The sequence below is a fragment of the Crocuta crocuta genome, unplaced genomic scaffold (assembly GCF_008692635.1).
Source record: "Crocuta crocuta isolate KB4526 unplaced genomic scaffold, BGI_CrCroc_1.0 scaffold214, whole genome shotgun sequence".
Taxonomy (NCBI): Eukaryota; Metazoa; Chordata; class Mammalia; order Carnivora; family Hyaenidae; genus Crocuta; species Crocuta crocuta.
In genome coordinates, this window is record NW_027529999.1 from 302623 (window position 1) to 317877 (window position 15255).

At 51.5% G+C, this 15255-nt stretch overlaps 2 protein-coding genes across 2 annotated transcripts; one reads left to right on the forward strand and one right to left on the reverse strand.

Annotated features, from left to right (window-relative positions):
* Nucleotides 1–62: 62 nt before the first annotated feature.
* EIF3I (eukaryotic translation initiation factor 3 subunit I) lies at nucleotides 63–8419 on the reverse strand. The gene is given in 13 exon segments (XM_077763523.1): nucleotides 63–239; nucleotides 374–466; nucleotides 935–1008; nucleotides 1311–1400; nucleotides 1517–1627; nucleotides 5021–5148; nucleotides 5241–5390; nucleotides 6494–6559; nucleotides 6870–6957; nucleotides 8111–8203; nucleotides 8297–8313; nucleotides 8316–8352; nucleotides 8354–8419. Coding segments are annotated over 13 exon segments (1095 nt in total). The 3' UTR covers nucleotides 63–157.
* TMEM234 (transmembrane protein 234) lies at nucleotides 8374–15247 on the forward strand. Its single transcript, XM_077763524.1, has 5 exons — nucleotides 8374–8433; nucleotides 8723–8874; nucleotides 9646–9712; nucleotides 14352–14444; nucleotides 14716–15247. The coding sequence occupies exons 1-5, from the start codon at nucleotides 8418–8420 to the stop codon at nucleotides 14808–14810; spliced, it is 423 nt and encodes a 140-aa protein (XP_077619650.1). The 5' UTR covers nucleotides 8374–8417; the 3' UTR covers nucleotides 14811–15247.
* The last annotated feature ends 8 nt before the right edge of the window (nucleotides 15248–15255 follow it).

A 15255-nucleotide genomic window follows, 5' to 3' on the forward strand; every position in this document is an offset into this window, starting at 1 on the left:
TGGGTGTCACCTTGAAGGGAAAATGATATAACAATCCCCACAAAACTTCTCACCAGAAACCATTTATTTCCAAACTAATTTATTTTCTCAGAGTCCAAAACTTTCTGCGAGTCCTGGCCCAGAAACTTCCCCTGGTCCCGATGGAGATCCAAGCTTCTTATGCCTCAAACTCAAATTCAAAGTACTGTGGGTCAAAATAGTGGATGCGGACATAACCATCTTCACCACCGCTGCTGTAGCTGGAAAGAGAAGAGCCAGGGGCTAGTCGGGTGCTCCCTCTAGGGGGGTGGAGGGGCAAGCCTGTGGGGCAGGGCATGGTGATGGGGTGGAGGCCAAACCCGGACTGAGCTCAGCTCCCTGCACAGAGCCCTACCTCTTGCCATCGGGGTGGAAGGCAACGCTGTTGATGGGTCCGAAGTGACCCTTGACTCTTCCAAACTCTTCTTCAAAGGCCAAGTGGAAGAACCTGAAGGAGGGTGGTGGGAAGGGACAATTCACTCTCCATCTCCTTCCAAGGCACGGTGGACGTACCACTCCCCAAAAGGCAGGTAGAGAGTGGGGAATGTGAACAAAATGAGAGGAGCGGCAGACTGGATAGTTAGCTCCCTTACTGCATGCTGTGCAGCAAGCGCTAGCTCGTGAACTTGTGCACTTAATCTGCACAACTGTATGAGATCAGTGTATTATCGCTGTCCCCATTACACAATCGAGAAAATTGGGGCACCGAGAAATACGAGGATGTGTCCAGGGCTTCAGAGTGGGCCCAAGGTCATGCTGTAACTGCTGGATCACACACCTGTTCCCAGGAGGGCCACAAATCTGGCTGCACCTCCTAGCAGCCAAAGACATAAGGGAAGTCTTGGGAATGTGGTTTGTGTCCATCAGGAAAGACACTCCATTGGGTTTTGATTTGGAAGTGCCCCTCCCCCTTTACCTGGCTTCAAACTTGCCAATCCTGGTGGAGGTGGTGGTTACATCCATGGCTTCCTGACCACCGCCCAGCACCACCTGGAGGGAAGAAGAAACTCTAGACAGGCCCCAAGGGCAGACAAGTCCATTTTCTGTTTCTTACCCCCAGCCCATAAGCTTTTAATATCTCCCACATCAGACTAGAAGGATGCTAAGGGCAGGGCCCAACAGATACGTCAGCCACCTCCTGGCCCATTCCCTGGGGCCTCCCGATCATTCAGCCTTCTCTTCGCTCTCCTCTCCAGCTGACACTATTTCCCCCAGAATTCAGATATCCACGGACACCTAGATGCTGGAAGCATTCCGAGGCGTCAGCAGAAGCCTGGGTGCGGTTCCCTTACGTGGTCATAGTTGGGGGAGAGGGCGGCCGAGTTGACTGGACGTTCTGTCCGGAAAGTCTTCTGGTGTTCCAGAGTTGTGGAGTCAAAGAGCTAGAGAGAGAAGACAGGGGAAGGCAATCTGCAGGAGTCTTCTTGGGGGAAGTCGGGCAAGCTGAAAGCCTTCAGGACGGTGGGAGCCCTGTGCCAGACCCCTTGCCCAGGCTCACCTTGGCCGTGTTGTCCTTGGAGGCGGTGACAAACATGGTCATGTCCCTGGATAACTGGATGTCATTGATCTGTCGGGAGTGCTCCTTAACATTCACCAGTACCTCTCCAGACTGGGGAAGGTGGAAGGGGAAGAGTGAGGCTCTGGGTGGCCAGACTTCCACTGGTCCCGCTGCTCAGCGGGGCTTCTATACTGCCCCCTGTCCCAGCCAGGGGAGGGGAGGTCTGGGTTGGGATGGCCTGGGTCTCCCCTGAACCAACATTTGCCCCCCTCCGAAGCCCACATCTGAACCCGGCCCGTGTATGCACATTTCATGAACGCTGCTAGTCCATTTACGAAAATACCCGTTTATGGTGACAAATCTATGGACCTATTAATTAACCAGCACATTACAAGGGCAGAGCACTTTTCACTTAGTCCTTTCAACAGTCACAATTTGCCAAGCACTGTGCCATACGCTTGACACCTGTTTTCTATTTTTTTTTTTTTTTTAGAAAGAGAGAGGGAGTCGAGGGGAGGGGCAGAGAGAGAATCCCAAGCAGGCCTGTCAGGACAGAGCCTGATGCAGGGCTCAAACTCACGAATGAACAGATCATGACCTGAGCGGAAATCAAGAGTTGAGCATTCAACTGAGCCACGCAGGCGCCCCTGAAGAATATTTTCTTTTTTTCCTTTTTTTTATTTATTAGACAGAGACAGAGCATGAGTGGGGGAGGGGCAGAGAGAGAGAGAGGGAGACACAGAATCTGAAACAGGCTCCAGGCTCTGAGCTGTGAGCACAGAACCTGATGCGGAGCTCGAACCCACGAACCACGAGATCATGACCTGAGTGAAGTCGGACGCTTAATCTACTGAGCCACACAGGCGCCCCTGAAGAACATTTTCAAAGGAAGAAAGTAAGGTTCCGAGAGGTGGTGTGACCCACCCGCAGGAGATCGTGCAGGCTGTTAAAGGGCAGAGCGCCCACGTTCACCCCTCCCCAGCCAGGGTCGGAGTCACGGTCCACAAGGACTGCTGTGTGTCCAGCTTTTTTTTAAGATCTCCGAGGGCCACTTCACCTCCTGATTTCCCCATCCACTCAGCAACCGGCTAGCCTGTACAGTACAAAGAGCCGAATTTGAAAGTCTGCCCTCAAAGCACCTTTCTGTGCCTCAATTTCTCTATCTAGAAAACAAGATTACTAAAAGCCCACCACCGAGGATCACTGTAGGCACACGGGGACCGTGTCTTGTTTGACTCTGTTGTGACATGAACCTGGTCTACACTGCAGACACTGGTTAGATGATTAAAAGGCCTTTTGAGCACTGTGCCTCACACACACTAGACCCTCAGAGAATTCTCCTTTCCTCTCCTGAATTATTTTTGTTGTTGTTTTTAAATAAGCTTTATGCTCATTGCGGGGCTTAAACTCATGACCCCAAGATTGAGAACTGCATGCCCTACGGGCCGAGCCAGCCAGTTGCCCCTTTCCTGAATTATTTTTTAACTTACAAAAAATTTTTTTTTAATATTTATTTATTTTTGAGACAGAGACAGAGCATGAGCAGGGAAGGGGCAGAGAGAGAGGGAGATACAGAATGTGAAGCAGGCTCCAAGCTGTCATCATAGAGCCCAATGTGGGGCTTGAACCCACAGACCGTGAGATCATGACCTGAGCTAAAGTCAGACCCTTAACCGACTGAGATACCCAGGTATGCCTAAACTTTATAAAAGAATGTTTATTTTTGAGAGGCAAGGAGAACAAGTGGGGGGCAGGCGGAGGGGGGGTGGGCAGAGGATCTTAAGTGGGCTCCATGCTGACAGCAGCAAGACCGATGCAGGGTTCAAACCCATGAACCTCGAGATCATGACCTGAGCTGAAATTGGACACTCAACTGACTGGGCCACCTAGGTGCCCCATTCCTGAATTATTTTTACCTATTCTGTGGGAAGGATGTATTTTTATCTCCTTCATAAATGTGGACACACGGTAGGGACATATGTGGCTCCAGTATTTCGGGGAAAAAGGACCAGCTTTGCAGTCAGGCCTGTCTGAAGGCACAGATCAGTTCCACTATTCGCTGGCATCAAGCATTCTTTACACCTTTGACTTTGGTTTCCATTCCCTTCCTGCAGGTAGGTGTGGGGCCTAGTGGACTACAGTCAGTGTTTGCTGAGTGACTGACTAACCTTTATGGTAGTACACTCCAGCACTGCCCAGGCACCTAAATGAGAAATCCAAGACAGCCTGGGCTTGCCCCTTTCCTTCCCCCATCTCATCAGTCACCCCTAAACGTCTCTCAACTGTCAGGAGCTCCATACCTCCAGAGATATTGCCTCATTCAGGTCCATTCTCTGAAATGGACTATACCTGGAAAAGCCTTCTAAAGAGAAAAATCTAGGGCACCTGGGTGGCTCAGTCAGTTAAGTGTCCGACTTCGGCTCAGGTCATGATCTTGCAGTCTGTGGGTTCAAGCCCCATGTCAGGCTCTGTGCTGACAGCTAGCTCAGAGCCTGGAGCCTGTTCATATTCTGTATCTCCCTCTCTCTCTGACCCTCCCCTGCTCATGCTCTCTCTCTCTCTCAGAAATAAATTAAAAAAAAAAAAAAAGAAAAATCTGATTACCAATAACCAATTAAAGAGTCCCTGCTGCCCAAAGGAAAATCACAGTTCCTTTACCTCCTGATATTCAAAAACTCAAGTCGCTATGCACTTTCTCCAATACTGTGTCCCAAGGACACCAGACTCTCTTCTGACCAGTCCCCCTATTCCTTCAACTCCATGCTTTTGTGTGTGCTGTTCCTTTCACCTGTGGAACTGCCTCTCCCTTGCTTGAAGCTCTATTTATTCTTCACGGCTTAATGTACGTGCCACCTTCTCTGTGACGGAGGGCACTTTCTGTGCTTGGCTGGGACCTCGATGGTGGCACAACTCACAACCTGACTCATGTGTTAGCTGTTGGCCAGTCTGTCTCCCTGGGGACAGGGCGCACATCTGATTCATGTCTTTGTCCTCAGGGTCCAGCATGACGCCCGGCACTCAGCAGTGGCAGGAAAATGCTTCCTTGTGATCATTATTAACCTATCCAGAGGACTCTGTGACAAGTTTTTCTTTATTAAGTTTTTTGTTTTTGAGAGAGAGAGCGAGAGACAGAGAGTGTACGAGCTGGGGAGAGGCAGACACAGAATTTGAAGCAGGACCCAGGCTCTGAGCTGTTAGCACTGAGCCCGACACGGGACTCGAACTCATGAATGTGTGAGATCATGACCTGAGCTGAAGTCGGACACTCAACCGACTGAGACACCCAGGTGCCCCTGTGACAAGTTTTTCCGAAGGCCTGATGTCATTTGATCCTTGCAAAGGTTTACAGATAAACAGGCTCAGGGAAGTACCTTGCCCTGAATTCACACACCTCCAAAGTGGTGAACTCTGTATCTGAACCCAGCCCCTGCTCTTCACTACTGTGCTGTCCTGCCTCTTGAAGGGGATCATTCAGAGGGGCTTGAGCCCCACCCACCTCCTCACCTTGGCACTATATTGGTTGAGCTCTCCGCCCTCATGGCCTGCGATGATGCACTCCCCCAGGGGCCCCCAAACGGCACTGGTGATCTTGGAGTCGTTGCATGGGATCTTCATGTAGGGCTCGTTGTTGTCTGCGTGTAGGATAGGAGGTCAGGCCCTGGGCTCCGGAGCTACGCCCTGTCCCCCAGCCCCGGTCCTCATCCCCACCCCAGCGCTGCCTCACCGATCTGGCTTGGATCCCGCAGGTCAAAGAAGCTCACGAAGCACTGGTAGCCCATCTGCTTGTCCGTGGAGAACATGATGATATTGCCTCCAAAGTCAAAGCCACACGTCCGGACAGCCGAATTGGTCTTGAGTAGGGCCAGCTGCTTCCCTGGGAACAGGCAGGAATGTGGGTGACCCTTGTCTAATGCCATCGAGAAGACACTCTCTACACCTGCCTCCCCTCCTAGTCACTGCTTCTCCTGCTCTCTGGACCCCAACCCACCACCACCTTGGTGGCTACGCTTTAGCTCAAGATTTTTTGCTTCCTCTCCATCTCTCCTCAGTTTTTTTTTTTTTTTTTAACATTGTATTTATTTCTGAGAGAGAGAGAGAGAGGCAGCGTGAGCTGGGGAGGGTCAGAGAGGGGGATACAGAATCCGAAGCAGGCTCCAGGCTCTAAGCTAGCTGTCAGCACAGAGCCCGATGCAGGGCTCGAACCCACAAACCATGAGATCATGACCTGAGCCGAAGTCAGACACTTAACCGACTGAGCCACCCAGCCGCCCCTCTCCATCCCTCCTCCGACATCCTGCCGCTGTGGCACTGCTCTCAGAGTGGTATTGGTCTTCTCAGAATTTCTCTGCGTGTCTCCTGTATGCAGCATAGAGCTGGCACAGAACTGGGTGCCCAGTAAATATTTATTCCATGGAGCAGGCGAATAGGCTCCGTGTCTTCAGTCTGTTCTTCCAGTGCTCCCCACGGCCACTGGAGTTTGCTAAAACCAAACACGCTCTGCCCCACGCAGGGACCTCCACAGCATGCCAGGTCCGACGGAACAAAGCCAAGCTCCTGAGTTTGGCATTCAGGGCCTATTCTGACCCTTGCCGGCCTCGTCTTCTCTCCTGTCTGTCTACTTCATCTCCTAAGAAGCAGAAACTCCCCACAGATCAGATGACTTGGACAGGACACTTGCCATGCTTTCATTCCAGTCCGTGCCACGGCAATGACCTCTTTCTCATGCTTTCAACCCCAGCTCATGTGACATTTTTCTTGGGAAACCTTCCCGGGATGCTCCCATCCCCAACCCAGGCAATCAGCTGCCCCTGTCTGGCCTTCCACAGCGCTCTGTGCTTTTCTCCAACATGGCTTACACCTCACGGCAATGCCTCTTTTTTTTTCTTCTTAGCTTATTTAGTTTCAGGGTGGGGTGGGGGGAACGGGACCGAGGATCCAAAGTGGGCTCTGTGGAAAAAGCAAATGATCCAGGCTTACCTGTTTCACAGTCCCAGAGACGACAGCTATTGTCAGCTGAGCCGGTGAGGACATGTTTGGTGTCCCCTGAAGAGGGTGTTAAGAAATATGACCAAGTTCACTGAGCCCCCGTCCTCCTGGAAAACCAACTGAATCACCTCCCCATGCAGCCCCGGCCAGCCCTCCTTCCTCTCTTACCTCGGAGCATTCTACTCTCCTCATCTAGAACTGGAATCTGTCCTGAATGTTCCCCCAAGCAGGGAACAGACTGGGGATTAGGAGGCAGATGTCATTCCCTAGACCCGCAACAGCACCCCAAACTCTCAACTCCGAGTTGGCGGCCTCTCCGTGGCCGGCAGAGCCTGGGGGCACAGATGCAGAGCAAAGCCAAGGATACAGTCGGCGTCCACACACCACACGGCTCCAGTATGGCCCATGTAAGTGCCCAGCCTCTCACCGTTCACAGAGTACCACACGTTGACAATCTGGAGGAGTTAATGACAGTGACGCAGGGTAAACATCCCAGGCAGAGCAACGGCCTTCTGTTTAGAGGTTCTCCAGGAACCCTCCACAGCCGCTAGCGAGGCCACATTTTACCCTCTCCTGCTCATCTCCTGCGAGACAGCAGGTTGCTGGTAAAAAGACCAGCTCCTGGATTCTCCCCCTCTTCCTGCAGGCAAATGGCAGGGCAGTCAGGAGGCCTGCAAAATCATCTCCATGCCATAGTCCCAGCCCGCCCCCTAGCTCTCAAACACAGCGCTTCTCTCCTCTGAGCTTACTTTCCTATCTGTAAAATGGCCACAACGATAATGCCTTCTTCAAAGGGTAGCTGTGAGGCTTCAATAAAATGGGGTCTAAAAAAGTTTAAATGTAAGTGACTAACAATTCTCCATTCATACACATCAGGTACTTACTGGTGCTAAGCTGCTAAGCTCCCTACTTGAATCTCATTTAACCCTGAAGGCAACCCCACCAGGGAGGTACTATCTGTACCCATAATTTATAAAAAAGGAAATGAAGTTTAGAAAGATTAAATGACAGGCTCAGAGTCACAGTGCTATTGGATGTGGGGGTCACGATTCAAATCAGGTCTGCAGGCTTCCCGTCTCCCGCTTTTAGCCACTAGAGTTAACTTCTTTCATACGGAGGTGCGTCAAAGGGCAGTGCTGGGAGGGGCTGTTTGCACTCAGTGAAAGGGAGGATGGCGCCCAGCAGGACCGACTGAAATGGGCCCAGGGATACCTCCGTTGAGTCCTCTGTTGTCCCTCACAGCTCAAGGATCAGCTTTCCCTCTCTAGAGGTGGTGTGTTCGCCTACCCTGAAAGAATAGTTTTGTTCTTTCACAGAGTGGTCTCTTCCCAGTCCCCTGATCTCCGTCTCCCTCCCACAAAGGTCTCTTGCTTTTTTTTTCTTCCCTCCAGGCTACTCCCTTCTACCAACGACTGCGTTCTTTCCAGGTAAAATGCTCTCGTCCACCCACTCCCGGGATGGTCTCTCCTTGCTTCTCAGGATGGGGCGCTCTCTGGTTCCCCTCTCGGGCAAAACTGGCTTGTCCACCCACGGCCCGGTGAGAGTGAACTCGCCCCCTCTCGGCCCCGGCTGCAAGGTCCCGCCGGCCCGCCCTCTGCCGACGCTCACAGGGTCCTTGGCCACGGTGAAGAGGAGGTCTCCCTCGCGGTTGTACTTAATCTGCGTAATGGACCGCTCATGGCCCTGCAGCAGGATCGGCTTCTGTGGGGACAGGATGGGAGTGTCAGCGCCAAATATCGGCCCCAGACCCCTCCAAAGGCCCCCATGCTAACACCCCAACTTAAGGAAGCTCACCATGCCGGCGTCAAAGGAGGAAAGCAGCAACGTGAGTAGGACCGGAAGGGGCTTTGGCGCCACTTCCGGATTGTGGGTCTCCGCCCCTTCGCTCCCGGAAGTGACCGGGAGCGGCGTTGCCATGGCGGCGTCTCTAGGTGGGTAGGCGGCTCCGCCCCTCTAGGGGTTTCCCGAACCGTGCCCCGAGTTCATTTCCTGCGCCACCTCCACCACTTGACCCTGACCCCTGTCCAACCCCAAACTCCTGGCTCCTGGATCCATCTCTTCGGCCTCCAGGCGCCTGCCCTGCCCTCCAGTCTCACCCGGGGCGTCGGAGAGCGAAGGAGACTTGTGGCAGCTGCTGGCTGAGGAGGGGAGGCCAGAGGAGGGCTGGGCCCCGAGGGCGGCAGTTTGGTGGGGGGGAGGGTCACTCGCGTCTCTGTCCAGGGCAGGTGCTGGCTCTGGTGCTGGTGGCCGCCCTGTGGGGTGGCACACAGCCGCTGCTGAAGCGGGCCTCCTCCCGCCTGCACCAAGTGCATGAGCGGACCTGGGCCCGGCAGTTGCTGCAGGAGATGAAGACCCTCTTCTTGAACACCGAGGTGCGTCAGTGAATGGCCCCTTTCTCGTGCATAGCTGCTAAAACTTTGGTCTCTGGAGTCAAACAAGTCTGAGTTGGAATCTGCTCCCCACCAGCTTACTCGCTGGAAGCTCTTAGATGAGACACTTGTCCTCAGTTTCATCATCTGTAAGATGGGAATGATAAATGGTAACCGTTGTGAGGATTCAGTGAGGTGAGGTGCATAAAGCACTTAACTAGTACACAAGTAGTGTTCAGTCTAAGGCTGCTGTTACTAATATTTTGTTTTGGGGTCCCTCCAACAGACCTTTCCAAAGGAGGACTTGGGGCTTAAATGGATCCTGGCATGGGAGGATCTGGAGAACTACCTCTGACCTCAGTGCTACCAGTCTAGGCTAGTGGGAAAGACAAAATGCAGACCCAGCTGCCTATCGGGGCTAAGGGCTATGAAAGCGGTGCAGATCAAGTGCATCTTGAGTTCCACCGAGGGAGGCTGGAGCTAGGAGCCTGGGGGGAGTGTTTTCAGAGGAAGTGGCATTGGTACTCAGGGATTTGCAGGGTGGGGAAGATGGGAACTAGCAGGGCTGAGGGAGGGACATTCAGGGTAAAGGCATGGAGTTCGGTCAGTAACTTGCTGTCTGCCCTGGAAGGGTCCTTTTCAGAGGACTCTCTGAAACACTCTCTGGGCCCTTATAGCTACGCCTCCTCCCCAGGAAAGGCATATCTAGAAGCTCAAAGAAGGCAAGGCTGTTCATCAGGCATCACACTGACTGCAGATTTCTTCTATTTCCAGTACTTGATGCCCTTCTTCCTCAACCAATGTGGCTCCCTTCTCTACTACCTCACCTTGGCATCAACAGGTGGGTTTCTGACTTAGAATTGCTCCGCTCAGTGGTGGAGGCCGCCCCCAAGAGTCACTTGGGAGGGTGCCTGAAACACCTTGTTTCAGGAGTGTGGGAGAGCCCGCTGTCTCTGGTTCTCCCTTTGCACCCTCTTCTTTGAGCAGTCAGGGCACAGTGGGCTGATTACGAGTTGCTGCCGGGCACTTGGTTTGGTTTGAAGCCTGGCAGTCACGCTCAGCAGTAGAGGAAGATAGAAGATTCATTTTGCTGTGCGAATGGCTGGCCTTGACACTCTTGTTTCCGCCGTGTGCTACCTGCTTGACCCTGTGCAAGCCTCTAAATTGAGCATAGGATGGCCTTCCTGCCATTGAGAGAATTAAATTCAGTGTATGAGAAGCATCTAGCAGAGTACCTGGTGCACACATTAGGAACTCAATAAATGTAAATTCTCTCCCTCCCCCTCCCCCACTGATTGATGACTGTCTTCAGCTGCATCAGATACTGGACTAGTTTTACACGTTTTATAGCCATGCCTCAGAGATGTTGCAGGTTCGGTTTCAGACCACCACAATAAAATAACACAGAACAAGTCAAATGAATGTTTTCGTTTCCCAGTGCATAGAGGAGTTCTGTTTGGGGACATCCGCTGGCTCAGTCGGGGGAGCATGCGACTATTGATCTCAGGGTCATGAGTTTTTTGTTTATTGTTTTTGATAGACGGAGCATGAGCAGGGAGGGGTAGAGAGAGAGGGAAACAGAATCCAGAGCAGGCTCCAGGCTCCGAGCTGTCAGCGCAGAGCCTGATGCGGGGCTCGAACCCACAAACTGTGAGATCATGACCTGAGCTGAAGTCGGACGCTTAACAGACTGAGCCACCCAGGCACCCCTCAGGGTCGTGAGTTTGAATGTAGAGTTTACTTAAGAATAAAATTAAAAATAAAAGTTATGTTTATACTATTCTGTAGGCTATTAGGTATGTGATAGCATCGTGTCTACAACAATGCATTTTTTCACTACAAAATACTTGGGACGCCTGTGTGGTTTAGTTGGTTGACGGACCGACTTTGCCTCGGTTTGTGGGTTTGGGTCCCTCATCAGGCTGTGTGCTGACAGCTCAGAGCCTGGAGCCTGCTTTGGATTCTGTGTCTCCCTCTCTCTCCCCATCCCCCACCTGGGTGCATGTGCACTCTCTCTCAAAAATACTTAAAAAAAATTTTTTTTAATCTTTTTTTTTTAATCTTAAAAAAATACTTTATTGCTGGGGCACCTGGGTGACTCAGTTGGTTAAGTTCAGTTGGTCCTACTTTGGCTCAGGTCATGGTCTCACGGTTCGTGAGTTTGAGCCCCACATAGGGCTTCATGCTGACAGCGTGGAGCCCTGCTTGGGATCCTCTCTCTCTTTCTCTCTCTCTCTGCCCCTCCCTTCCGCTCATTCTTTCTCAAAATAAATAAACTTAAATAAGTAAACGTTAAAAAAATACTGTATTGCTAGAAATGCTAACCGTCCTCTGAGCTTTCAGCAAGTCATAATCCCTGATCACAGATCTACAGGACACATATAATAATAATGAAAAGTTTGAAATTCTGCGAGAATTACCAAAATGCGACACAGAGATACAGAGTGAGCCAGTGCTGTTGGAAAAATGACAACGATAGACTTGCTCACTGCAGGGTTTCCACAGACTTTCAATTTGTTAAAAACATGGTATCTGTGAAGTACAATCAAGAGAAGTGCAAGAAAATGAGGCAGGCCTCTTGGATTCTGATCATGCTGCTTTGAAGCAGACATGATGATCTTCTTGTAGGAGATGAAGTTACAAAATTTTGGACAATTTATTTCCCTTCTCTGAAGATCTAAGCACGTTAGCGCAGAAGGATTTGAAGCTATGTATGGCTTCAAGTTTATGTTCTTGAACTTCACGCTGAGAAGTCCCTCTGCTGTGGTTTCATTTCCTCTGGAATCTCACCCGGGCCCCAGATAGCTCAGGGGAACCCCTCAGAGGCCATGGGAGGGCGAGGAGACAGGCTGACCTCCAGGGCTGCCACTCAGTTTCAGCTAGCACTGTACTTTTTTATCTATTTTACATTTGGGGCTTTTCATAAGACAAACCTTTTTTTAAAAATTTGTTTTCAGAGAGGCAGAGACAGCATGAGTGGGGGAGGGGCAGAGAGAGAGGGAGAAGGAAAGAATCTCAGGCTGGCAGTGCCCCAATGTGGGGCTTGAACCCACAAACCATTGAGATCATGACCTGAGCCGAAATCAAAAGTTGGATGCTTAACCAACTGAGCCACCTAGGTGCCCCGAGACATCATTAAAAAAAAAAAATGTTTATTGGGGCGCCTGGGTGGCTCAGTCAGTTAAGCATCCAACTTCGGCTCAGGTCATGATCTCATGGTTCATAGGTTCGAGCCCCGTGTCGGGCTCTGTGCTGACAGTTAGCTCAGAGCCTGGAGCCTGTTTCAGATTCTGTGTCTCCCTCTCTCTCTGACCCTCCCCTGCTCACGCTCCCTCTCTCTGAAATAAATAAAAAACATTAAAAAAAATTTTTTTTAAATAAATAATGTTTATTTTGAGAGAGAGGGTGGGGGAGGGTCAGAGAGAGAATTCCAAGCAGGCTCTGCACAGAGCACGATGCAAGGCTCAATGTCACGAACTGTGAGATCATGACCTGAGCCGAAATCAAGAGTCAGATGCCTAAACCGACTGAGCCATCCAGGTGTCCCTTAAAACATCGTGTAACAGAAAATCTGAGGGGTACCTGGGTGGCTTAGTCGGTAGAGCGTGCGACTCTTGATCTCAGGATCGTGAGTTCAAGCCCCATGTTAGGTGTGGAAATTACTTAAATAAAACTTAAAAAAAAAAAAAGTTTGAGAAATAAATAAAGAAAAGAAAGTTTGGAAGCCTCTGGCACTCCCTGCTGCCCAGGAACGCCAGCGGACTGCAGTTAGCCCTTTACCAAGTTTTGAGAAAATGGCAACATCTTATCTCCTGCTCAGTGTCCCATCCTTTAGCATCTGCCTGTTCTAGAATCAACAACAGTGGTCACTTTATCAAGGGTGTACATCTTCAGCCAGCGGCTAGACACATTATCCTGTCTCATCTCCCCTCGGCTCTGTGGTGCGGAGATGTCACCTTGCTATCACTGTTGTACGTGTAGGCCACAGGGGACAGGGACCTAACCAAGGCGGCACAGGGAGACCAAGGTTGGCCTCACTCCAGTGCCCTTGCTCTTCCACAGCCCTGTGCTGCTTCCCATCCCCATCTACTGTCGCACCCCAGTCGTCAGCAGCCCTCGCATTCTGTGGAAGGTGTGTGAGCCCCAGGAAGCAGCTCTGAGTAGGTAGTTGGGCCAGTTTCTTGGATGGGGAATGCCATCCGTGGTGGGGGCTCTCGGGATGCGAAGCAGGACATTCCTCCTCTTCCTGAAGCAGGTGAGGCCAGGAATGCCGGGGAGGAATGAGCTGACTGAGGAGCCAACATGAACCCTTGGCTTGGCAGTGATTAGTCTTGTCATCATAAGTAGCTCAGTTTCTGATTTAAACTTTTTTTTGGTATGCTCATGTAGTAAGCACACTTAACAGGAGATCTATCTTCTTAAAAAGTTTTTTATTTTTTTAAATTAAATGTTATGCCCAACGTGGGGCTTGAACTCATGACCCTGAGATCAAGAGTCACCTGCGGTACCAACTGAGCCAGCCAGGTGCCCCTATCTTCTTAAAAAGCCGTAAGTGTAACTTTTTAAGAAGATAGGGGTGCGTGGGTGGCACTGCCGGTTAAGCATCTGACTCTTGATCTCAGCTCAGGTTATGATCTCACAGTTTGTGAGTTCAGGCCCCCGCATCCGGCTCTGCGCTGGCAGTGGGAGCCTGCTTGGGATCCTCTCCGCACCCCCCCCCCACCACCACGTTCTGTCTCAAAAAAATAAATTAAAACTAAATGAATGAAATTCTCACTTGGCCTCAGTTTCTGTGTCCTCTCTGAGCTTTTGTTTCCTTTATGCAAAATGAGTGCTCTTCTTGCAGTGTTGTTGTAAGGCATGTATGCAACGCGCCCAGCACACAATTTGCACCAAGTGGTGGCTGTGTTTTTGCACATCCTCCTGCATCCTTTGGGCTTTGTGGCCTGTCTGTCCAGACATCCCCGAGATCTCGGAAGCTCTCTGAGTACAAAGACCTCGTCCTTATCAGCAAACCCGGGTGGTCCCAGACCACCATTTAGTTCAGGTCTTTGTGCTAGAATTGAGGGAGCATTGAATTTACAGTCAGGAAGCCTCGCTTGAATCTTGAGCTTTGCCCTGATTTCATCTGGAAAGAGATACTTCTTTTTTCTTTTTCTTTTTAAACAGGCTGTCATAATAAACTGTGTTTTGTGCCTAAAAAAGGCATTTTTGGGGATGCCTGGGTGGCTCAGTTGGTTAAGCGTCTGACTTCGGCTCAGGTCATGATTTCAAGGTTCGTGAGTTCGAACCCCGCATCGGGTTCTGTGCTGACAGCTCAGAGCCTGGAGTCTGCTTTGGATTCTGTGTCTCTCTCTCTCTGCCCCACCCCTGCTCACATTCTCTGTCTCTCAAAAATAAATTAAAAAAAATTTTTTTTAAGTAAATTAAAAAAGGCGTTTTTTGGCATCTCAGAGGTTTTTTTCGTTCTGATCACTCAGATCTGACCCTAGCTGTACCCATCAGTAACTCCCTGGCCATCGTCTTCACACTGATTGTTGGGAAGGTCCTCGGAGAAGATATTGGTGGAAAAGGTAAGTTAAACCGCTTGCAAGTGTGGGAAGCCAGGAAGCGCTACTTGGGCCTTGCCACGCCTGGTTACTCCTTTCCAGAAGCCATCTCCCAAGGCAGAGGAGGAGAGGATCTTTCCCCATCCCACCCCTTTCCTCTGCAGCTCTTCCTTAGAGCCATCAGAGTTTCCTTCCCCTGGGCATTCTGGGGACAGACCCCATCTGAGTTCAGCCTTGCACCAGCACCTCCTAGCATGGCCGGCCTCAGCCCCCCGATTTCTGCCCCCTCTCCCAGGAGCATTCACAGGCATGGTGCTCACCGTGGCAGGAATTACACTCTGCGTCACAAGCTCCGTGAGCAAGACCCAGGGGCAACTGTCTGCCCTCTGAGCCGGCCGATGCCGCCCTGCAGCACTTCTGTCTCCAGGGAGCCCCCAGCGTGAGGTGCAGCTGGCGAGCAGGTGGACCTAGCACTTCCCTCTCGGGGCCTCCGCGTCCTCCTCTCTTAGGGGGCTAAGAGCTACCTCGTGGTGGGCTGCCCGAGAAGACTGGGGCGAAAGGGTTTCGGAACTTCCAACATCTGGTCAACGGCTAGGATCTAGCACGGGAGACTTCCCGTTCCCCCAGCAACCTTTGCGCCCCAGCAGCCCTCTCTGTGCTGTCCGGCCCCCAGCCACCTCACAGCGGCAGGCTCCGTGGACTGCATGGGGACGGCCAGCTGCAGTCCGAGCCGGAAACGCACGCAGGAGGCCTCCAGGGCCGTCGGGGGCCTCCGCTGGCTGAGGGGGGAGCCGCGGGGATGAACGGCAGGTGTAGAGAGGCATGTAGCCATGGC

Excerpts from the sequence above, each read along its gene's own strand:
- TMEM234 (XM_077763524.1), top strand. Across the intron at positions 9,713-14,351 it reads CCTCACCTTGGCATCAACAG|ATCTGACCCTAGCTGTACCC; the intron begins GTGGGTTTCTGA and ends CTGATCACTCAG. Across the intron at positions 14,445-14,715 it reads AGAAGATATTGGTGGAAAAG|GAGCATTCACAGGCATGGTG; the intron begins GTAAGTTAAACC and ends CCCCTCTCCCAG.